The 24560-nt window shown below is 56.9% G+C and overlaps 1 protein-coding gene across 1 annotated transcript in view; it reads left to right on the top strand.

The window, feature by feature from the left end:
• The window catches only part of MGMT (O-6-methylguanine-DNA methyltransferase), a 275720-nt gene extending 264463 nt beyond the window's left edge, over positions 1-11257 (top strand). Inside the window, exons 4-5 of the mRNA XM_082423245.1 lie at positions 2399-2538; positions 10093-11257. Of these exons, the coding sequence (XP_082279371.1) occupies positions 2399-2538; positions 10093-10302 (350 nt within the window). The 3' untranslated portion in view covers positions 10303-11257. The remainder of the gene's footprint in view (positions 1-2398; positions 2539-10092) is intronic.
• Positions 11258-24560: the final 13303 nt, after the last annotated feature.

The raw sequence follows: 24560 nt of genomic DNA, 5'->3' as shown, positions 1-24560 counted from the left end.
CGCAGAGGACCTTAACGGGAGAGAAAGGGACGGTATTTCAGTGGTTGCCCCTTAGGGCCTCCTGAAATGATGGTCCGGCCACTAAAGAGTGATGTGGTCACCTCAAGAGAATGTATTTCACACATCGATCATGGTAATCTTTATGAGCAGGTTTTGCTACATTTTAGAATGATACCCAGCAACCGAGAGTGTTGCCCCCCGGTTCGGAGGAGTGGGGCTCAGGTCTGATTTTGCACAGGTCCAGGGCAAAGGCGCTGCTTAGACTAATAAATGCATTTGCTCCCTACAAGGTGGAATTGAGTTTCCAGGTACATTTATAAAATAATGTGCTTGATTGACAAATACTGCAATTCTTGAGCTATTTGTCCTAGTACCATTGCCTGGTACATACAAGGTGAGAAACGGTTTCCCGTGGAAAAATTGACAGTGAAGCTGAAAATGTTTGATAAACTCTGCGCTCATATACGGGCGTCCGATTGTTTTATTTTACGGTGCTTTTCCCCTTGGAAGGAGGGTTGCTCTGTGACTTGGCAGGAGTCCGTCAGCGCCTGGCGCTCAGGTGGCGGCCGGGGAGCTGTGCCGCGGCTTCTCGGAACTGTTCTGTCTCTCCGGCTTCTGTTTGCACACACCTCTCACTGTATTCCTGCAGGTTTAGTAAGTTCCAGACTGTCCTGCTGGAAGACCTGGGCGGCATCCTCTCCCTGGGCCAAAACACGGAAAACAAAAACCAACAACGCTGGGCTGTGGGAAGAAGGCAGGAAACTGGCCTCTGCTTCTTGCAGTATCGACTTGTGCTGCTTTTATCGTTTCTTTTCCAAGACAGCTATCCCTGAAACCTCTTTTTCTCCAAGTTATCACCAAGCCGCCTTGCTTTTCTTTTTTCTTCCTTTTTTTTTTTTTAAGTTAGGCACAACAACGGTGACAATGATAATGATTAACAGTTTGATTTCAAAACCCTTTCTAAAGAAGTCACAGTAAACAGAGTCTGTTTGCCTAAGGAAACCCTGGCAGCAATCAGGCAGTCACACAACTGCATGTGCTAATGAACCCAAAGCTGTTAATGTGGTTTCTTCAGTTAAATTGATTCATGAATTTTGAAGAGAACATTATCTAATGAATTTTCTTTGAATAGAAAGCAATTAAAAGGACAAATCAGTCTGATTAACCCCAAAGTCACCCTCCTGCCACAAACGGTGTAGAGTTTGAAATTATATCATAAAAAACTAGAGCACATTTGCTATCTTTTTGCCCTCTGCTAATCCATGTAAATTAATGAACAACAAAGTCAATTTCTTTGCTGACCCTTTTCTAGTATCACCTGGATTATGCTGATGTTTAATTTGCTTAATGTTATAATAAAGTCTAAACAGATTTTTTTTCCCAGTGAAGTGATTATCATTCCCTTCAGTTAAGAAGTGATTTTTATTATTTAACACGCATGTAAGGGTGTGTTTCCTTTAAGAACCAAATCGCGCTTGGCCAGCTTGGCACCAAGTGTAATTAGTGCTGTTGGGGACACACTCAGGGACTGCGCCCCTGCCCGTGGAATCCTTCCCTTTGTTGCTGCGTCGGGCGCTCCCGCCCCCCCTCGGGGGCCGCAGCTCCGTGTCCAGTGCTCCCGCGCCGTGCGTCCCTGTCGGAAAGACAATAGGTGTCTATTCAGACCCGCCTCCTTCACATGCCAGGCTTCTCCCCAGCACACTCCACACCCGCGAAACAACTCTAAACCTGGAGCAGAGGGAGGGAATGTTGTCGCGCATTCTCCTTTTCATTCCTGCAGCAGGATGAAGAGCGAATGCAATTGGATGTGGGTAGTCAATTCAAATGGGAATGAAGTTGTTTTATCTTTGCAGCCCTGCTCATTACAGACGCCTGTAGCCAAGGTCACCACCAGCCCCTGTGTACCGTGGTGTTTGGCATTCTAAGCCTGCTCACCGTCGGATGTGGACGGCTAGCATAATATCAGAGCCCGGCCCGTGGCTTCCTTTTCCTTCTGTGTCCCAGCTGAAGTTGGAAATTAACCAGCAGAACAAAAGGTTTCGAAGTTGGTGTGCAAGCAGGGCCTTCTGTGCTTATGAAGCGAACTGCGTGCTAATTTATGCACGCCCGGGTGCCGGGAGAGCGTGTCTCAGGCCTGCCTGGCACTCGGGGAAGATGGGAGGAAGTCGCAAATCTGTGAGGCTCGGCTGGGGACGCTTGCAGAGGGGCCGGCCCGCTCCGTGCCCTGCGTCACACGGGTGACGGGTGACACAGTGACAGGGCCGTGTGGAGCTGTTTTCATTGAGAATCACACCTCTGTTTATGTTGATGCACCCTCTCTTTCAGGACTGGCAGCTGTTTGTATCCGAGCTGTCGGAACCGTTTGCCCAAATCGTGTCACTCTGCTCTCTCCCTTCAGATTCGTTCACCAGACAGACGCTATGGAAACTGCTGAAGGCTGTGAAATTCGGAGAAACGGTTTCTTACCAGCAATTAGCGGCCCTGGCGGGCAGCCCCAAAGCAGCGCGGGCCGTGGGAGGGGCAATGAGAAGCAATCCCGTGAGTTTGCGTCCACGTGGTGTCAGCATGGCCGTGGTCGGTGGGGGGCCTGGGCACTGCGCTCAGGGGGTCACAGTGCCCTTTGACTGAAGCGGGTTTCAGAGGCAGCCTGGGCTGCAGTGGGCGGGGAAGACAGGAAGCGTTTGTGGTGGGGATCTCTGGAAGAGGCGTGGGTGGCACTGGTGGGGTGAAGGTGGTAAAGAAGCTTTCCCACGCACCACCGAGACCCTCCCCGCCCCATGATGCGTGTCAGGACCACGGGAGCTGCTCGGCACAGGGAGCCCGGGGCGGCGAAGCCCGGAGAAGTGGCAAGCAGACGGCCATTCGTTCGCTGGGCAGCTGGCCACACTGGGTGCCTAGGGGGTGCCAGACGCTCTTCCAGGTGCCGGGAGTACAGCAGGAAACAAAACAGACCCTCGCACGAGAGCTTATGTTCTAGAAAAATACACGTGCTGGGGTCCAAACCCATCCCCATCGCCTGGGGGCTCTGCTCCGTCAGGATGTCCAGGCCATGGCCCTTGGGACCTGGGATGACTCATCGCTTTTGGGCATGTCCCCAAGCTCCTTCACATCTTTGTCCCCCCTGTGCATCTGCAGTCAGCCTGGGCTGAGAGCAAGACTCACGGACCACGCAAGGCCGTCTCCCCAGGGGACAGGGTCAGGCCTCAGTGTGGGGCGGCTGCAGGCCTGTCGTTCCCGGGAGTGCAGAGGTCACCTCTGTCCCCGTCACGCCACACGTGGGCCAAGCGCGGTCCAGTCTCAGGGAGGAAGTCAGCGTGGGTTGTGGAGAGGCCGTGACGTGGGCCTGGCCAAGGCCACACAGGCCTGCGGAGCCTGCAGGTGGGCAGGAAGGGCACCCCTGTCCGCACGACAGCTCGGCCCTCTGGGAGACCCCACGCAGTTGCATGGGGCCCTGGAATATTCCCGACCTTATTAGTCTCCAGTGCCCGCCAGGGCCTGCTCTCACGTTGGGAATGGTTTCTCCCTAAAGCTGTAGGAAAGTCTCCAATATGGTAGAAGAATGCCATCCTATCAGGAAAAGCAAATAGAGTCATCACATCATGGGATGGGAAGTTACTAAATCAGAGAGACCCCACTTTTTAAAAAATTGTTGTGGCTCTGCTGTGTGTTTTCAAAACTATTTTCACCCCTGCTCACAGGGGAGAGGCTGGCTTTTTGCACACCACGGTCGGCAGCTCCCGCCACTCGGCTTGCGGCCGCCCGAGGGCAGAGCCGGTGTCTCGAGGAGAGGGCAGTTTCTCGGCCTTTTGCCCAACACGGCACTGTTACTCTTAAGGAGCAGCTTCTATAGGTCTGTAGTGGGTGGTACTGTTTTAATGTACATCTGATCCAGAGAAGAGTTTTCTTCCATATTAAAATATCCCAGATCGTCAGGAACAATACGTGATACGATGACACAGCCCCCCACTTCCCGTGTCCCTAGTCTCCACGATGGAGGCCGGTGGATCTGGTCAGCATGTCGTTTTGCACCTGTTGTGCCGTAGTTGCGGCGGCCCAGCTACATCGTGCGCATACGCCTCCTCTGTGCGCTACGGGCCGCGTTTCCGCGCTGAGCGTGGGATGACGGTGAATCAGGTTTCTAGGTGTAGTTACTCACGTCTGCCAGTGAAGCTGATGTCACACCTTCCCTCTGGAAGGCCACCGTCTTCTCCCAGGTCCACTCAGTTTGGGGCAGTTTGACTTTGCTCTGGATGGAGAGACCATCCAGAGCGTGCCATGGTGTCCACCCAGGGCCTCGAGGAAGAACTCTGGGCACTGACTTCTTGGCGCCCTCCTTCTGCTTCACGGCCTCACCGTGCTGTGTAGAAATCCTCCCTCTGTCCCCCGTCTCCATCCCTGTTTCAGGCCACGCTCCTGTTCACGCCCCGCGCGGAGGCGTGGTCCTTCTGCCCTCCCTGCCTGCCTCCCTGCCTCCCTCCCTGAGGTTGGCCTCGCGTCCTGGCGCCGCCTGCCCCGTCAGCAGGCATGGCTCCCGTCTTTGCCGTGAAGCAGCCCCTCACCTGCCCCCTGTGATGCCCACAGCTTCTCACTCTCTGCAGTGGCGAGGCCTTGGCTGTCCGCCGATGGCGCTTGTGACGATGTTCAGAAACATTTATTGTCCTGCAACCAGCGGGACTCTCTCCTCTCGCTCTTAATCTCTAGGACTGTCACTGCTAAAGTATGGCCTCAGCCACTGAAACGTATAAAACAGGATCTAACAGGGCTTAAAACTCTACCGTCCATGAAGTCCTCGTCTCGACATCCCCATTGCGTGCCCACGCCGAGGGTGGCCGTGACGACGCGCTCGGGCAAGAGGATTCTGCCCGCACCGCGTACCCTCTTCTTGGCGCCCTCCCGTGCCAAGGGTGACAGGAGGTGTTGAGCCCTCCGTGGCCTTTCCCTGGGCGTCCCTCTGTAGTTGGTCGCTGCCCGTGCCTCGTGCAGGGACCTCAACTTGATGAGGGGCTGCAGAGGACCCGACAGAGGCCTCCAGGTGTGGCCCAGAGGCACTGGCGGTGCCCCCGCCAGGAGACGCCTGCCGCATGGCGCAGCACGGGCAACTCGGTGGGAATCGGCCGTCCTCGGAAGGCTCCCACAAGGTCGGTACAAAAGAACCTCCTCAGAACGGGCCGAGGGATCTCAGTGGCGACCCAGGACCTGAGGGAGGAAGGGGCCTGGTCAGGGACCGGCGGGCGCGTCCCCCTTCTCGGCGCTGACGGCAGGGGCCCGGCCGCAGCACCACACACGTGGGCTCCAGCACGGGTGGCACGTCGCGGAGGCCTACCCGCTGAAAACATCTCGCGTTCGGGCTGGGAAGAGCAGTTGTGCATTTCAGGAGGAGAGTGGCAGGTGGGTGTGGAATGTTGCAGACCACCGTGAGGCCCACTGTGCGCTGATTCCTTAGGCGGCTTGTGGTCAAAGGACACGTGCTGGCTCCCGTGACGGCATCTGCTCTAGGCCTGGGCTGCTCTCCCCGCGCCAGGCCGAGGGGTGGTTTTTGCGGTGGTGGGGGAGTTTCGTCCCATTCCAGGCCCTTGGCTTTTCCATAGTTTTCCGTGAAGGAATTAACAGCCCAGGTGAAATGGTTTCGCAGCCTTCCGGAAAACCCTCTCCCAGGCCCAGCCTGGGGGACGGCCCGTCTTCTGGTGGGGCAGGTTGAAGAGGCCTCACGCCCTCCCCGGTAAAGCACCCTTCCACTCATCCTCAGACAGAATTTGCTAAATGCAGTTCAAAGGCAATCAATACTTGCACAGAGAGTTTCTCCACCTTCTTCTAAACAAGCGCATTCCTGAGGAGTTAGTTTATTCACAGATTGCCGTGAGCGTTAATGACCCCCTGAGTCTTCTCATGCCAGTCACCCAGATGGCTGTTGATAAAGATTTAGCATCATGTTCTAAGTGTCAGGGCTGTCAGTGGGGCTGAACCATTTGACCAGAAGAAAAAAACGCACAGGGAGCTATTGATTACAGCTTCTCGGTGTCACTTGTTCACCAGGATTTAGGTATTGATGAGGCCGCAAGTGAAAACAAGCTCTTTCCCTTGTGGGCTGCTACCCACAAGAACAAAGGCGAAGCTGGAGAAAATACTCAGCCGGCACCAGAATCAGAGGGATTCCATTATTGATCGAAAAGCCCCTTCGTGTTATTTTTGTTGGAGACAAATCTATGGGTTTGGAAGTTTTATAGCATTTGAGAAAGGGTCTGTGTAAGTGATGGATTCGCGTATTGGATGAATTAGATTTCACAGCATGAAGATTTCAATGCAGCTGTGATATTATGAGCTTCGTGGTTGTTGATAAAAATTGCATTTTGTGTAGCACAGGCTTTAAAGGAGAGGGCATAGAGGGTGCAGATCCTTTGAAATGTCCTGAGGGCCCCAGTGAATTTTAGCAGGTTTCGTCATCTTGATAGTCTGAAGCTTGCCACCAAAATTAGCACAAGCAGAAGCAGTGTTCCCATGTCCGGAGGGGAAGATAGTGCATGTTTGGTAAGACACCAGTTCCCCATCAAAGATGAAGACTGGTCATAGCTATCTTTATAATTGCTATTCCGGGCCAGCAGTCCTGTTATCTGCGTCGTGCATAGAAAGAGAGAAAGGTTCACGTTACACACTTCTACAATTTCATAGCTTGTTGGGCGAGAGGGAAGAAAATCAAAGCTCACTTGTGAAATCTGCTGTTCGGTAGGAAAATTGAATTGGTGCCTAAATGTTTGTAAGACTAAATTGAATTAAATGTCTACCTCTTTATCAGTCAAAAACTTGAATTGCATATTACCTAATCATGTCCTCCCAGCAGTTATTAATGTGCTATTGTATTTGATAAAAACCCTCAATCAGAGCAAACAATCTGTTCTTAAAGTTTCCCGCTACTCCCTCCAGGCAGATGGGAGCTGGGTGCTGCGGGCAGGCCTCGGCAGCGTGTCTGCTTCTCGCTCAGTTAAACTGCACTGGAGAGGAAGTCCGAGCTCACCCTCCCCGTGCGGGGTCAGAACCCCACAGACGACGCGAGTTACCATGGCAACTCTAACTTCTGGTCCAAGGCAGGACTAGTCTGTGATGTGTGGGAAGTCAGATTCCCACCTCCCAAGCCAACTTACTTACGTGCCGGCGGTCCCCTGGGGGCAGTGTACAGAGTGTGGGGCTGGAATCCCCTCTCGGCCTCTAAGCAGCTTGTCAGCTTGGGCCAGAGGCTTAACGTGTCCCGAAGTTGAGAGTGCCTGGCCTGGGCTCGTTGGAGGATCCGATGTCACGGTGTGCACATCAGGCATGCTCTCCCCAGAGCATCATTACTGAGCGACGTGTCTAGGACAGGGACTGGGGACCCAGCCATCCTCCTGGGACAGGTGCAGCCCCACAGAGGGGCACTTCCAGGCAGACGTGTGTGTGTGTCTAGTGCCCAGCAGGTGACACCCTGCTCCACCCGCAGTGAAGGGCCTCCGGTAAAGGCAGAAGCAGGAACGACCGCCCGAGGGAGCAGATACCACGAGAGGAGGTTCCCCCCACGGGTGGGGTCTCTCACGGTCTGCGCCCAGCTCCCCACCCCGGCACCATCTCCAGAGTGGGCCCCGGTTCCTGCACCTGTGCCCGCTGCTGTAACCTCTTTGTGGAGCGGCCACCGTGATGTTCCCACGGTGATGAGAGCGCTCACCCCAGCGTGCCCTGGGCCTGCAGTGGCCGCCCCCCGGCGCCCCTTCCTCCCGCCAGGATGGAGCTACCTCGGATGAAGCCTTTCTTCCGCAGGGACTCGGGAGCAGGCCCTTCCCTTAGCGGAAGTCTGAGCTCTGCCGAGGCCTGGGGGAGCCCCTCCAGAGAGCCGCTCTTCTCTAGTTCTGAGTGACTGCTTGTCCGAATCCTTACGCAGAGCAACCGTTGGTCCCCCATGAGCCCCGTGCAGTGGGAACACGGGGTACACCCCTGTGTTTGGTGGCCCCCGGCATGTGGCCATCCCTGGCACGCTGGGTGTGCTCTAAGCTGTGGCCACGGGCTGCCCAGGAAGACATCTCCCATCCACTGTGGTTTTCAGGGGCCGTAATTACATCCCTTTCTTTCCTCCCATCTTCTGAGCCAACTGAGACATGAGTAAAGGATGTTAGCTTTATTAGGCTAAAAGCTTGGCTGGAGAGGTGGCATGGCCATAGCCATAGCCATGGCAGGCTTTGCAGGAAGTCCCGCCAGAATTAGACCCCCCCCCCCCGGTCCCGTCACTGGTCCCTGCAGGGGCGCGCGCTGACAATGTCTTGGAAGACAACAGGACACCCCGTGCCGTGCGGCAGGTAGTCCCCCTGCAGGACTCCGCAAGGTACTGAGCTGAGCGTTCTCGTCCCTTCTTCCAAGGGGGGCTGCTCAGTGAGTCATCCTCTCCTCGGGGGCTGGGGGAGAGACCAGGCCAGGAGCATCCCTCCAGTGAGGTCCTCCACGCGGAAACCGAAAGCAAGGGCAGAGGCCACTGCAGCCCCTCTGCCCGTGGCTGTCAGAGCTCCGTGCGGACAGCGGCCCTGCTGTTCCAGGAACAGACCCCAAGCAGGGCTCCCGTGGGCATCCTTGGGACTCCTGCTGAGGAGGCCCCGCCAGAGAGGACAGGGGGGTCCCCTCCCTGGTGGGGTTGGCTTCGCAAGCGTGGGGTTAGGGGGGACTAGGCCTGTGAATGGTTCCAGGAGTAGCGAGCGGCCCTCGCGAGACGGCCCCTCACTCCCATCCGGCGACTGGGGGCCCTGGGGTCCAGTCCAGTCTGGTACGTGCGGTATCAGACTCCTGCAGGTCTGCGTGGTGCCAGCTCTGGGCCAGGAAAAGAAGGTGCCGGGCGCTGGGGGAGGCCCTGTCCTCGGGGCATCAACACCCGGTCCACACGCCTGCCTGCCTGCCTGTCTGTCCGGCCTCCCGGGAACCAGGCCCTCACTCTCCGAGGCTGGGCCAGCCTTGCCCCTCCCCTGGGACTGGTGTGGCTGCATTTTGGGCCGCGGGTGAGCTTCACTGGGTGCACAGAGCCCAGCCTGGGCCCGTGTTTCCTGGTGCATCCCAGGGACACTCAGCCCTGGGCGGCTGTCACTGCCCTTGGTCCCAGCAGTGGGGCCCTTCTGATAGTCGGCGGTTCTCTGTGGGTTGTGTTTGGACTTGTTTTCACTGTAAAGTGGCGTTGCTTTTAGTGGAATCACTCTGTTGATTTAAGGCAGGCACCTGACTACTCCGCTTGTCTCCAGGTGTGAAAGGCTAGGAGCAGCTTTGTCTTCCCATTAGGGCTTCTTTTTGGGGGGTGGGGGGGAACCCTGTGGGAGGAATGACGGTGGGCATGGGCTGAGGGTCCTTGCTGGGATCAGTGGAAGAGCTGGTTGCCCCATCCCAGCAGGTGGGGTACTGGTGGTAGCAGTGGTGGTGGCAGCTTTTCAGGTGGGAACAGATGGAACTGGAGCTTCTCAGACTTGCCATGTCCAGAGACTAAGGAGGAAAGCAGGTCCCCCCCCCAGTGCACGGGTGTAGTGTAAAGCCGGGGTCGGCCAACCTTTTCTATAAAGGGCTGTTCAATCAATATCGTAGGCTTTGCAAAAGCAGCCGCAGGTAAGGAGTACCAAGTGGGCGTGGCTGTGTTCCCACGAAGCCTCATTCACAAACACAGGCGTGGACTGCACGGGCACAGCCACGAGCGCCAGCCTCTGGGCTGAAGTGGCCTGTGTGAGTACAGCATTCCCGAAGTTTCCTCTTACATCTCGGAAGTGTTGGAGAATTCTACGTGGTACCTAAACTTGGAAATGTCATTTTAAATTCTGTATCCGTTTTAAATCCCTGATCAAGTGAAATTAAGCTTTCTCCTCCCCGGTCGTAGCATAGAGGGGTTCTCTAGAAGATGCCCCACATTCGCCTCAGGCATTGGGCCCCTTCCCAGCCCACGCAGGACCCTCAGAGGCCAAGGGGTGAGCAGTGCTGAGACGGAGCCTGCACGTGGCCAAGCCCTGCGAGTTGGGCCCTGGGTCCATCGTGGTCAAGGGCCTTGCCCCGGATCCCGAAAGACCACGCTGGCCCGGAGCCCAGACTGACGGCGGCTGCCTCGCTGTTTTCCAGATCCCCATCCTTATCCCGTGCCACAGAGTGGTCTGCAGCGGCGGAGCCCTGGGCGGCTACTCTGGAGGCGTGGCCGTGAAGGAGTGGCTTCTGGCCCACGAAGGCGGCCCGGCGGGGAAGCCGGCGTGTGGAGGGGGCTCCCGTCCGGCCGGAGCCTGGCACGGGGCCCTGGGTGGCGCCACCAGCGCCCAGCCTGCTGGTCAGGATTGAGTGTTTGTGGTAACAGCTTGCTGGCAGCGTGGCGGGCGGCGGCACTGCCACGTTAAAGGGGCTGGAGCCGTAGGGGTGCCGCGTGTCTGCTTCTTCTTTTCCACATTTTACGACAAAGTAAGTTCAGAGACTGGCCGCCGTGCGTCTAACTTGTTCCCTTCTCTCACACTGTCACTGTTCCATTTCTGATACTGTGAAGTCAGGGGTGAGACAGTGGGGGGCTGGCAAACGTGAGGGCGACCGCCCCGGAAGGAAGGGGCGTCCGGCGCCCGCCGGGAACCGCTGGCTGCCTCGGGCACCGCGCCTGCGCCCGGAGCCAGCCAAGGCCCCTGGGGCCCTGGACCCCCATGCAGGCCCGTCCCAGGCTGCAGCCGTGTCCGCCCCCTGCGTGCTCCCCGCCTGCCCTTTCCTCTTGGCTGTTGAAGCTGCCGGGGTGGTGATGCTGGAGGAGAGGGGACGGGCCCTGGAAGCGGGCGCTTATTACTGAGATTCTCCAGCTTTATTTTTCCAGCTGCCAGAAAGCGAATGCAGGGTGCATCCATTGGGGGTCATGTCAGTGGAAAGAAAATAACTGCTTGCCAGAAAGATTTGGGAAAACAAACAGCTCTTTGCGCGTGGGCGTGGTTGAAATGGCACCTTTCTGAGGAATGGAGTCTATCCCAGCCTTTCTCTGGACAGAAGGTGATGAGGGATGCCCACCTCTCCTTCCTGACACCTGACGTCGAGCCTGGAAGTCAAGGGTCACACGCGAAGGTGGGTCAGCTCTTGTCACCGACGGCAGTGAGGGGCGTCTCCAGCATCTGCCGGGCACACAGTCTGATGCTTCAGTATCGTGTTGTCGTTTTAGCGTTACAATTAACTTCTCCGAAAAGCGTAAGGGAAACTTGTAGCTCTGTGTGTGGATAAATAATATGATGTATGGAGAAAATAAACCATGCCCAACTGTGCAACAGAACGCTGTGTCTTTGTCAAGGGTGCCCGCGACAGTGTAAACAACAGCAGGGAAGCTTGAGCGGTTTGTGTTTGTCACCAGAAACCTGGGTAAAAATACAGCCCTGCACGTGTACAGTTCGGGTGTACTGTGTATCTCATGGCACCTTAATATCAACAAAAGAGCAGGTATCTAACACAAACGAGGCTTTTCTCACCAGGTTACAATTTACTGCATCCCTTTCTTAGGTCAGCCAAATTAATCCTAGATTTTTTCCCTCCGAAATAAAATATGACCATTTCCCCATTATCTTCTGATTTTGGTCCTTCTCAGGACTTCTTTACGGCGGAGTCGTGCCCCTGCAGGGAGCTGCACAGATGGCTGGTCTTCGGACGGAACCCTGAGTCTCCCCGCTGCGACCATCCATTCTCACGGTGCCCTCGGCTCGGCGAGCTGTGAGAATCGTGTCTGCGTGCAAGCAGAGGGCCCGTTTCTCTGTCCAGACGTGTTGGGAGGACGAGTGGGGGACCTGGGGTGCCCTTCGCATTTGGGGGCTGTGAAGGTGGTTGGTTGCGTCCCGAATTCTGTAGGGAAAATACTCCAGTGACTGACGGTCCCAGGACCCCTCCTCTGCCCTGAACGGAAGCGCAGGCTGCGATGCCCGGCCCGCGGTGCCCGGCCCGGGGGCCTGGGTGCGGGGCTGTCTGTGCGCTTACAATAGAGGGCGCCACCGTGGTGCGCTGGGGAGCCCCGGCCCCGCTTCTGCTCAGCGACGGGTTTGAAAGTGGGGTACGGTAGATCCGGAGGCCCTGCGGCAGTCCCCGGAGCACGTGCCGTCGGGGCTGCCAGCAGGCGGGCAGGCCTCTGCGGTGCGGTCAGCGGTCAGCCCTGAGGACACATGGCAGGCCCCATCCCTCTGCACGCGGGCTGGGCCTGGGCCTGGAGACTGGGCGTCCCTTAGGGGGACGGGGGCTTCCCGCTGTGATCTCCAGATCCTCAGGCGGCCTCCGAGCGAGGGTCCCGGGCTGTGCAGCCTGCGAGGGCCCGGCCCACCGGCGAAGCTGCCCGAGGGGACCCTGCAGCTCCGTGGCCTGGCGCCACCGGTTTGGGCCGCGCCCTTGGTGCCGCAGAAAGCCTGCTCTGTTTCCTGCCTCCCGGGGCCCCCTCAGCCGTCAGAACACGCTTGAGCGACGCCCCGGGCTCCCGCGGACAGAGCCGTCCCCCCGAGTGCGGGCCGCGAACCGCTCCAGGGGCAACGGGCTCCGAGAGGCCACCTGGAGCCGCAGCCGCTAGAGGGGCAGCAGGTTTGTGAAAATGCAGAGGACGGAAAGGCGCAGGGAAACACGGAAATATGTTCCCCGTGGAGAGAGATGTTGAAGCAAGAAGGCTGAGTCCTTTGGCCGCGGCCCCAGCTCCCCTCACGGGCGGCTTACCCTCCATCCAGCGCCGGGCCTCGACCCGCCGGCACCAGACCCGCGGGGCAGCCGCTCGGCCAGCACGCGCTGTGTTCGCCGTTCCCGGACACCCGGGTCGTGAAAGATTCAGAAATAAGATTTGTGTTTGCGGAAGCGCACGTGTAATGAAATGGCCGCCCTTGACCACGCGGGGGGCTGGGCTGCGAAGGGTCATCGTGTTCTCCCCCTGGTCCTTTTCCCACGAGGGGCGGGAGGGTCACGTAGACCCACTCTCGCCGCGTCCGAGGCTGCAGAGAGGGGTGACGCGGCGGCAGAGTCTGACTCCCTGGCGCCCGAAGAAGAGGAGCTGGAGCTGCCGAGGGGGCCGGGGAAGGTGCGGGAGGAGTCGGAACCGGCTCGGGCAGCCAGGCCTCTGGGGAAGGGGGCGGGCCCACCGTGGAGGTAATTAGTCGGGGTTTCTAACTCAAGTCCGCTCACGCAGCGGACACAGCAGCAGCAGGCCCGTGCGGCGTGGTCGCTGCCTCGCAGCCCCGTGGTCTCCAGCTCGAATCTCGTCGGGTGCCCGTTCCCGCCCCGGGCCTGGCGTTTCCACCCCGCGTTCTCGTCCTTAGCCAGAACCTCTGCTCTGAGCAGCCAGGCGTGTCCAGGGAGGGAATCGTTGCTCCGTAACCTGTTGTAGACAGCGGTGTCATCCCAGACCGAGCTTCTTTGAAGCGTCAGCGTAGGAGAAGACCGAGCAGGCGGGTGGCTTCCGAGCTCTTGGAAGCGGTGGCGTGATCAGTGGAGCCCGTGGGTTTAGGTGCTGCTCAGACGAGCCCAGGGGGCGGGGAGCCCCGCTTGGAGTGTTCGTCCTGGCGCAGCCCAGGCAGGGCGTGCAGGCCCCGCTGGCCGTGTCCTCCGCATCCGCAGCACCCGCAGACTCACCTGGGCTGCTGGTGCAGCTGCAGCTGTGCCACAGGCAGCAGTGCCCGCTCGAGCCTCGGCCACCGTGGGAACAGGCAGGACGTCGCAGCCGAGCCGGTGAGGACTGTCCGCTTCACCTCAGAGCTTGCCCAGGACCTTCGTGCTGTTTTGATTTCAAGCTGCGGTGATAAACAAGTTATCTTACCGTGGGGCACACAGAAGCATCCAGAGTCTGTTTTCTTTTACTCAGAAGAGTTTCCCAGAAGACCGGTCGGGAAGCTAAGCCTTTCCCTGTGGCCTCTGAGCTGGGACGCGCTTGGGCCTCCACGTGCCTTGTCCGCTGGTGGGTTTTCTCGCTGCCGTCCTGGTGGGGGTCCTGGGGACGGGCACTTGGACACCCTCGGTGAGGATTGAACTGTGTTTGGCCTTTCCCGGCCCAAACAGGGTTTTTCTTTCTTCTTCACGGGCATTTGATTGAAGTTTGTTTAGGGAGCTGAAGTTCACATCAGTTTTACCTGTTATCAGTTTGAAAGACCCTGAGATTTAAATGGAACTCTGCCAAGCAACCCCTGTCTGTCTGTCTGTCTGTCTGTCTGAAGGAAACAGGGTGGCAGTTGAAAGCCAGACTTGGAGCCTGGAGAAACTGCAGGACCCAAGTCTCTAAGTGACTGAGGGCAGCCGTCCAGGGTCCTCGGACGCTGTGGCTCCAGTTGTGGACAGATGGACGGCGTCTGGCCTCCGTCACCCAGGTCGACTCCAGTAGGATCTGTGCTGGGCGGGCGGGAGTGGACGAGGACGTGAGGACGGCGCCTTGATGGATGAAAGGGCGTCGTTAACAAGCCTTTAACGTTTCCCATTCATGTTTTTTTCACTGAAAAAAGCCACAAGAAAAATATTCCATGTGGACAGCAGTTAAGATTGATCCTGAAAACATGGCGTCAGTGCTGCTGGCGCCCTCAGAGACCTTCCCACCTAGCAGCTTGCTTGGAGCTGCCACCCTGGGAAGGGGGGCGGGTGACTGGTGCTCGGACTCTCAAGTGGCCACAGGATACAGGACGGACTCTCCCAGTGGTCATCGGGGACTCCTCCGATGCGGTGGGATGCTGAAGGATGGGGCAGGATCTGCCGCCCCAGGGGGGCTGAGCTGTTCTGCTGGCTCCGAGCTGGCTCCAGGGAGCTCTCCAAGCGGCTCTGCCCGGGTGTGTGTGTGTGTGTGTGCGTGTGCGTGTGTGCGCATCTCTGTGTGTCTGTGTCTGTGTCTCGGTGCCAGTCCTGGGGCGAGGGAGGGGGGTAGCCAGGGATGGAGCACAGGGGCTGGGAGCTTCACCGCTTTCCTTTCCTTGTTTCTCAGGTCGGGCCGTCCCCCTGGCACACACAGCACCGCACGCACACACACCCCAGGGTCTTTCTTAAGTCCTCCCGTCACATGTCACTCTTGTTTGGTTCCCAAACACAAACAATATGTGTGCTTCCAGACTGGTTTGTTGACTTAAATTAAGAAAACCCCAGCTGGAGAAAATATCAGTGTCCAAACATTAAGCAACATGTGATATTGTGCAAAAAGTATTGCTTTTGCGTGTTCTGATCGCCATGACAACAGGGCAAAGCGGATGCACATGTGAGACTTTTGGCAGGAAGCATGGGAGCAGGTACGCGGCAGAGCTGCGGGCCCAGCGGGCAGGCTTGGCCCCCGGGCTGTGGGAACATTCTGCTGCATAGGGGCGGCCTCAGCCACCCCCGTGCCTCTGAGGGGCCTGTGGGGGGGGGGGTCTTGCCCCAGGATGGAGGAGCAGAAAACTGAGCCTCAGGTTCAGCTGAACTTGGGCTTGTCCTCCCAGCTCCTGTGAGCAGAGTGAGTGCAGACACGTGGCCCATCCCCCCGAGCTCAGGGCCTCCTCACGGGCGAGTGTGGACCCCTGGAGGCCCGGGAGGAGGGGAACGTGACACGGCCTGGCCTGAGGGCCACAGGGGCCGGCGCAGCAGGTGTTTGAAGGCCCAGAAGCCAACAGAGCCTCGGAAGAAGTGGTGGCCGTCAGGACGCGGGGGCAGGGCAGCCACAATTCCGTTGAGGAAGGTCGGGCTTGATGCGGTTGGGAAGCGCTTGACCCCGCTTCCTTCTGTGACAGGGAAGCTCTGCACGTGGCAGGGGGCGCTGGCCTCGTCTGCAGCCTCTGACGGGAGCCTTTAATCTGCTGCTCTTCTGAGCGGTGGCCGAGGGCCCCTCGCTGCCTGTCTGCCGCCCAGAGTGACCACACGGCGGCCCCCGGGCAGGGAAGAGGAGCTGCCGCGAGGCCAGCAGGACGGCGGCCGGCCAGGAGACAGCAGCCTGGGCATGAGGGAGCGTTCCGTTCCAAAACGTGTACTTTTTTCGGGAGAAACTCTACGTAACTTGCGACAAAAGCAGTACGAAGCGATTTTAAATCTCTGGGGCCCTGAGAAAAGCCAGGTGCTGTGCGTGTCTGGCAGCCCTGAAGCCCTGCCCTTCCTCTCTGCCCAGGAAGGGAGGAGAGTTGCAGCAGGGTCCTCGCCCACCTGCCTCCACAGCGACGGGGACCGGCGGCCTCCCTGCGCTGCCGGACCCCCAGTCGGGCCGTGGGAGGCGCGCTTCTTTCCTGCCTGTGATCGGGAGAAGCACAGCCCCCCGCCACCCCCCAGGCAGCCCTGGGAGTGTGTGCGCCATCGCTTACTCCCGGGCCGGTTGTGTCCTCCAGCTGTGTCCCAAACACACACCTCTGGCCTCCACGTGACTTCAGCCGAAAGCCTGAGGGCAGCAGGTCACACAGCGGTTCTGGCGTCCAGTCTGAGCTGAGAGCCCAGCCCTGCTCACCTGCCGGAGGGGCTCCCACACCGTCTCCAGGCCGAGTGCCTCGTGCCAAGCTGAGAACCTGCATTTATTTAAAAACTGCCTTTTCTTTGAGATGCAGAATGACACGTCTAAATATTACAACACCAAGCGGCATGTAGCTGTCGGTACTCTTCCATGCAAACGTCTGACTTCAGTGCCAGGAAGCGATGTGACAGGTATTCTGTAGTTTCGGGCCAATTGGTCTCAGATGTAGATGAACGTATTTTCACAAGGAAAGCATGGAAGTTCGTTGCGTGTTAGGCCTGAGCCTGCCAGGGTGCTGCAGGCCTGTTTATCGCTGGTGACGGCCTCCTCTTCTCGTCCCCGTGTCCATCCTCGCCCCCTCCTCCCCTCCGTTGTCCCCCCTACCCCCCGAGGGTTTCTCGGAGACTCCACTCCCAACACAGGTGTCTGCGGACTCTCAGCCGGTGTCTGTCGTGCTGGTTCTGAACTCTCAGGCTGCTGCGGCCTCTGGGCCTCCGTGCTGGGAGCACTGTGCCAGGCTGGAGCGTTCTCTCCTCAGTGCCCCTCGAGCTGGCCCCTCTGTGCTGCTGTGGGGAAGGCAGGCGGCAGTAATGCTCGGAGGTGAGGAGCTGGGATCGGAGCCCAGTTCGTCCAGTTTAGTGGCTGCGTTGTCCTGCGTGAGCCGCGTGACCTCTCCACAGCTTGGTTTCTGTAGCGGATTGAATGGGGGCCCCAAAGAGAGATGTCCACGTGCAGACCCCTGGGACCTGCGCATCTGGCCTCATTTGGAAAAAAAGATCTCTGCAAATGTGGCTCCGTGAAGAATCTCAAGGTGAGATCATCCCGGATTATGTGTGTGGCCCTAAATCCAATGGCTGCATCCGTCTCAGAGGCCAAGGGGGAGGAAACCCATGGGGGAGGGAGGCCCTGTGAAGACGGAGGTGGAGACTGGAATGATGGGGCCACAAGCCAAGGTTGCCAGGAGCCGCCAGGAGCTGGAAGGGTCCAGAAGGGATCTCCTCCTAGAGCCTCTGGGGAAGTGCGGCCCTGCCGACCCCTGGATCTTGGACTCCTGGCCTCCGGAGCAACAAGTTTCCATTGCTTTAAGCCCCCGGTCAGTGGTACTTTGGTGCGGAGGCCCCAGGACACTGACACACCTTCGTTATCCGTGTAGAGGGGTGTGTGGCACGTCGTCACGCTGTCCGGTTGCAGCGAGTTATCCCGGGAAGCCCTTAGCCCGCTGCTGGCGGCGTCCTGCATGCTCAGCGGGCGGTGGTGGTGGAACCCCCTGCGGGCTAGCTGCAGGAGCCCTGGGGCTGTGTGTGATCTCAGCACCCTTATCTGCGTCGTCTGTGGACACCCGTCCACCCTGCGTGGGCTTCCTGAGCGTTTAATGAATCAGAGTCTCACCCTTGTTCCCTTCACTTGCCCCTTGACTGTCATTTAGAGTGAAACCCGGGGGCAGATCTGACATGGGTCGCCGAGGCCGTCCCTGACGTGAGAAAGGCTTGGTGTTGCCTCTTTTCTGGCTTGTTGACAACGGAGGTTGTGTGTTGTTGCGAACACCAGGATGGGTGTGCAGAGTCACAACAGACCTGTGTCGGGGTGTTGCAGCTCCAAGCAGTGACCCTTGAGAGGCTACCCTGTGCGGGTGACACTCAGAATGTTTGGCAAGACTCTGACAGTGGCCACAGCGCTGCTTATGAACCGTAAGCGGCAACAAAAATGACTCCCAAAGCCCACGCCCCCCGCTGGCCGGGCTGGCTCTGCGGGTCGGTGACAGTGTGCCAAGCTCAGCTCAGCTCAGCCAGCGGCACGCGTCTTTGCTCAGGAGCCGCCAGGTACGTTTGTAGCACCAGTGATGCCAGCGTGGTGTCCTGAATCCACCATAAACAGGGCGATGCAGGGCTGATGCAGAACAGACCAAGTGGATCCACGGGCCCAAATGGCAGGTCTGGAGTAGAGGAGGGTACAGATGACATCAGCCATCCCATGGAGAGATGTCCGCCTGGCTGGTGGTCCCAGAATTGCAGGTTTAAGTGTGAGACAGCACTTTATTATAAGCTGGGTTAAAAAAATAAAAAATGTGTAATTCTCTGCCTACAGCGTTGTGCAAAGGACGGACGCGCTCGCTCGCTCTCTCTCTCTCTCTCTCTCTCTCTCTCTCTCTCTCTCTCCCCCCCCCCTCTCTCCCTCTCTCCCTCCCTCTCTCCCTCCCTCTCCCTCCCTCTCCCTCCCTCTCCCTCTCTCTCCCTCTCTCTCCCTCTCTCCCTGCCGGAGGAGCAGGGCATTTTGTTGTAGGGCAGTTAGGTAATGTTAAAACGTGAAATGCCCCCAAACAATTCCACTTTTAGGAACTTAACTCTGGGGAGAGATTTTCACGCGTATACAAGGCTACAGTTACAGGGATACTTGTCATACCATTATTTGTGACGGCAACAAGTAGGAAACTACATAAATGTCCCAAGGACACGGGTTGACTAAGTCATGATACATCTGTACAATGTCAAGCAATCCTACTACTAAAAATGGTAACATGAGTCTGTGTTTATTGACATCGAAAAGAGGGCCTTGACTCACTGCTGAGTGATAAAGGCATGTTGTTCTATGAAACAGTTTTTTTTAGTTGGGCATAAGAGTGTAAGACTGAGGAAGAGAATCCTTCAGAATATTTTCGTGGAGATACGTTGGTGGAAAGAGTTGGGGAGAATTGCTGTGTGTGTGTGTCTGTGTTGCTTTCCAGTGTTGTTAAACTTTTATAGAATGTATATATTTATTACATAATCAGAAAAATATGATCCATGATTCTGTCTTAAAGATATATATTTACACATAAACACACATATGTATACATAATATATCTTTTTTTTTTTTAAAGACCATCTGTGGAGCGGAGTACAACAATGATTATCTCAGAACGAGGAAATCGTGAGTAGTTGGATTTCCTTTTTTGTGCTAATCTGTATATCCTAAGTGTTTCCAGTGGAAATGTGTTATGTTTGTACTTACGAAAGCACATCTCTTTACTCGATGAAGAAGGGTCCCTGGCAGATGTAGTGAGAAGACAACGCTGGCAAATGCAGTCTGGTCTCAGGAGTGGTGTCGCTCAGGAGACAGCCCCACCGGCTGTTTACCAGACATCCCCTCTCCACTTGCAGAGCAGTGAGGCCATGGGAGCAGTGTGCACACTCCCTAACCAGGCCGTGTGGCACCAGTGTACATACGAGATCAGCTCAGGGTGTGTCTCAGAGTACAGAGTCATGGAAGGAGGTGTGGGTGAGCTAGAAAATCAAGAGGGGCTTCCTGGAGGAGGTGGCACTCGAGCGGCACTGTTAGCTCTGGACAGGACATAGAGGGCATTTCAAGTGGAAGCAGCCAGGTGCCTTAGAGCAGAGGTGAGCACAGGTGGCTTTGACCCCTGCGATAGGAAACCAGGGACCAGCAGGAAAGTGGCCATTGTCGGGCAGGGGGAAGACAGACACCCCTGCCGCAGCCCCGGGCATGAGGGGTCCGTTCTTGGTGGGTTTCGCGTGGTCACCAGTCAGAAAAGCAGCGCACGGCAGTCATCAGCCCTGTGCTGAAAGGGGACACCTCGGACTCCAGCACCGCCGACCGCGTGGGGCAGGAGCCCCTCCGGGCCTGCGCAGCCTCACACCCTCTGGGGGCTCTCCCTCCACCTGCCTGGGGACGGCGTGCTCCTCTGAACCGCTCCGTGGCCCACTGAGTGTCGCGTGGCACCTCTGACGTGGGGAGCTGTCATGGGACAGGACAGGCTTTCCAGCAGGAGAGAGACCAGGAGGAGGGCAGGCCCAGGAGAGGGCCGCATGGGCCGGGGGGGGCCTTCTGTCCTCGGGGTCGGGACCCGTGAGAACACAGTCCGCCTGGCAGAGCAGGCCTGAGCTGGGCGACACCAGCCTTCTTGTCTCGGCGTCCCTGTGTTTTACATAATGTCGCTGTGTCTGGTTAGAGAGGCTACTAATCCTTAGAGCTAACGGAACTAACTAATTAGTGTAAAACACTTTGAAAATATAAGGAATTCAGATGTGGAGTATAATTGGCCAGTCCTCCTGGTATTGACACTTTCACTGTGTCTCTGACGGAGCTGTGGGCCTGGCTTCATCGAGGAGATGTGGTTGTCCAGGCCGGGGACGTAAGCGAGACGGGCTGTCCTTAGCCCCAGACCGGACGCAGCGTGCCCCGGGCTACCGTGGGGCGGGGAGGAGTGAGCCGGCCAGCCGGACTGCCTCACCGCCCCAGGACCTCAGGGAACCATGGGGAGGGGGGGGCTGGGTTGGCCCGAGGCTCCAGATCGTGAACGGATTAGCGCCCACAGCCTGGTCGAGGCTGGGGGGCAGGGCAGGGCCCGGGTGTGGCCAGCCCCGAGGTGGCTTTGGGTACTAGCCGTGGCCTGCCAGTCGGCAGCAAACCTGTTTGACTTCTCTCTGGAGTAGAGCTTACGATGCCACCTTGCACTTCCTCCCGGGGGTGTAGACGGAGCTGGGAGGCACCTGGCACGTGCAGTTTATCCTCTTTTCCTCTTTAAGGGATAAATGCAGGGTTTCCTTCTCAGTGGGCAAGTCACTCAGGAAAGATACCCAAGCCCCAGACCTGGACACCGCTCGGCCTGACCCGTCCACCCCTGAGTGTGGGTTTTCCACTGGTGTTACTGGAGAAAAGACGATCGCATGTTCTCTTTGGTGTGCTACTTCCTAAGGATGTATGGCGCTGTCAGCAAATCATTAATCTCTCTTTAAACCACGGTGACAATATTTACATTTAAGATCAAGATGATGATTATCTGAAGAACTCCCCTGGAAGCTCTCTTCACAACTGGAGAAACACAGCAGCCAGTAAGCAGAGCCACATCCTGGGCCAAAAATAACAACGAGCCGGTCCCGGAGACCCAGACTTACCGAGGGTGATGTAGGTGAGGCCAGCGCCCGACAGAAGCTGGTCGGCTGCTGTCAGCAGGATGAACTCGGCCTCAAGAAAAATGACGGCCGAGCCACTCATTTGGTGGCCGAGCACTCAGACACAGCTTTGCGGGAATCTGCTTCAGACAGACCAGCTACCAGAAGGCATTCCTGTAAAGAACTGTTTTAACCAAGAATCTGTGCCCAAACGAAGAAAAGGACCAGGGCCCAGCAGAGGTGAAAAGCCAGCTTTCCAAGCATCCTGGGAACATTCCAGCAGGTCGTTCATTCCGAGAGCGCCCCCTGGGCGCCCTGCAGCTTCTGGCTGGGCCTCTTCTCAGCTCCTGGGGCTGAAGAGTGACAGCGACGCTGCGTATGGACTAAACCAGCAGTCGCTGGGTCCCCACGTCCGTGCTGTGGAAACGACCTTCTCATGGCATCGTCAGAAAGTACTTTAGTAGATAGGTAGCGTTACCGACAAAGGCAGACTTTATCGTGCTTCATCCAAGCCGACGCCTGTGATCCTCAGGCTTGGATGATGTACGGCTTCCCCTCAACAGGAAGGTTACGTGTTGTGAGTCATGAAGTCCAGGCTTGAGCCCGAGGCCTTCGCCTCACAATCTGCGTGACCCCGCTGCGATCAGCGCCCATGCTTATCATTCCAGAGTCAAGTCTGGAGTAGGCCACACGTGTCTGTGCAAACTTAGCACGGACTTCGGTGAATGTTCCAGGAACTGAGAGAGTCCGTGAAATAGTGAACGGGACAGAGTCTGCGAGTCCCCGACAGCCACTGCACGTTGCCTTGCAGCGTTAACACGCTCGGCTTCTGACCACCGTCTCCCGCCCCCATTCCCCCCCACCCAACTCCACGCACACTCCGCAGGAGTCTGTGGACGTGGGCACAGAAGCCAGGCCGAAGAGCGTTCACGGCCCTGCCGTGTGAGAGCAAGAGCCGGGACGAAGCTGAGCGTGCATCCAGGCGGAAGCGCTTGCGTGCCTGCAGGTGTGTTCACGGGGTGAATGAAGTACTACACGGCAGTGAAAGTGGACACAGCCGCGTGCTGTGACAGGCGTGACTTAGAAATGCAACGACAAGCAAACAAAGTGCGGGGCAAAAGGCTGCAGACGTGTGGTACTAGTTTTATAAAGCTCACGAGCCTCAAGGGATGCATATCGCTTTAAACAAACAAATATACGCACGCACATGTGCAATCATATACATACACACACATGCACATATATACGATCAAACCTTTGGAAAGACATGGGAATGTGAACGCACGATTGAAGTTGTCGCCTCTGGGGCAGAGGCGGGAGGGTGAACGCGCGTGGGAACCATTGCTGGGATGCGCTCGGGTAGGCTCGCCCCTTCCGGGAGGGCTCAGCGTGTGTCCTTCCAGCTCTTGGGCTGGCTGTGGGTTCACTGGTGTCCTTGTGATACTATTTCACGACCTATGTGCTACCCACGTTTTCTTCTACTTTGTATCAAATGTCTGCATCTTGAAAAACGCAAGCAGGTCCTTGAAGGCCATCGTTCTGCACGCCGTGTGCCTGTTTCTGGGGAGGCTCTTGGCGCGGTGGGTGACTCCAGAAATGGTTCACATTGAGCCCCGTGAACTAGTCGGGGCGGGGCGGTGTCCTCCTGGTCAGCGGGCGGGGAGGGTCCCCCGCGCGCATTCCTGCGGGAGGAGCCCGGCTGCTTGTTTACGAGCCGCCCGGCCAAGCAGCCTGAGGAGCCCCCAGCGGCGCCCGCTCCACCAGAAGAGCCACCGCTCCCGGGAGCTCACGTCCCCTCCTGCAGCCCAGCCGCTCGAGCAGACGTGAAGAGCAAGGCCCCCTGCCTCTCGGGGCTTTGGCCTGGGGATCCCCTACCTGCAGGCCTGGGGTTTGGGAAACAAGACTTGGCCCCGAGAGCTTTCAGACCCGTAGCACAGCAAGACACCCGGATAGGAGCGTCCCGCACAAACCCTCTTGGGCTTATTAGCACACCAGCTTGGCACAAAGAGCTTCACTTGCCTTATCAACCGCAGGCCGGAGAGCGAATTTTCAGAGGAGCCCGTGGAAGAGTGGGTGGGAGCGGGAGAGCTGCCGCTCAGGAGCGAACCCGCGGGCCACCGTCCTAACGGTGAAAGGCGACTGGGCCAGCGAGGGCTATTCAGGCTTAGGTTTGCTGGACATTTTCTCAAAAAGGAATCAAGTGACCCTGTCCATTCAAGGAGAGCAACCAGCAGTGTTTGTTACCAATGATAAAAATTTGTTTTTGAACAAAAGTTAGAATTTTGGGGAACTTGCATCTGCTGCTGTGAGCTTTACAGGTTCTGAATACTTAGATTTTTCTGATGAGATTGGTGGTGATGTAAACAAATGTTACTGTAATATTATGTAAAGAAATGTGTCAATATTTGGAAGATGGGTATAACTCAGTGAGCCAGTACTTCCAAATGACCGATGCACGGTGTCACAGAACCAGCCGTGGCTCGGGGAGCCTTGCACAGTGCAGGATGGAGGGACCGAGTTCAGTGAGAGGTTCGCTGCGGGGTTTCAGGTCCTGCACTGCAGCTGAACTTGAACAGCTCCCTGGTGTCCAGCTTGGACGTAGGATCAGAGAAGAATATCTGCAGTTTTCTGAAAAGGCTATTAAAATACTCCTCCCTTTTCAAGTACGAGTCCACGTGAGGCCAGTTCCTCAACCAAGAGAAGGAATCACGGTGGTCTGAAGAAGACGGGAGAATCAGCTGTCTTCCTAGATGCAGGCACTGGGAGATTTGCATACACGGAAAACAGTGCCACCCTTCTTACTAATTTTTTTTTTTTTGGCTTTGGAAAATAGAGATTTTTTAATTAAGTATTTGTGAACTTAGGCTAGTATATATATAATGGAGGTTTTGCTATTTTTAAACAATAAGTAATTTAAAATTTCTGTTTTATTTCCTAGTTTGCTAACTGTCAATAGATGTAACCCAGGTATCTATTGTTGTGGCCTCAGTAACTTTTCCCAGTGTAAAGGCGAAGAGAGCTCACGTTCTGTAAAGGGCTAGGGGTTGGGATGGGGCTGTGGAACAGCCCTGCTTCAGGATTTCATTCAGAAGGTACGTCCAGAGAAACGATTCCACCTGGGTAGGCGTGGGAGCTCATTTCTCCATTAAAATGAAATACCAGGAGCACTTCCCATTCCTGTGTCTGCATTTTGTGCTGTGACATCCCCAAGCCACATCCCAGAGCAGGGATAAAACCAAGTTACTATGAAGCTACATTATTTTGATAAGTTAGATGCGTAGTTTACAAAC

Source organism: Balaenoptera physalus (genome assembly GCF_965194825.1).
Source record: "Balaenoptera physalus genome assembly, chromosome: 14".
Classification (NCBI taxonomy): domain Eukaryota; kingdom Metazoa; phylum Chordata; class Mammalia; order Artiodactyla; family Balaenopteridae; genus Balaenoptera; species Balaenoptera physalus.
This window is presented reverse-complemented; position numbering and strand designations above follow the sequence as displayed.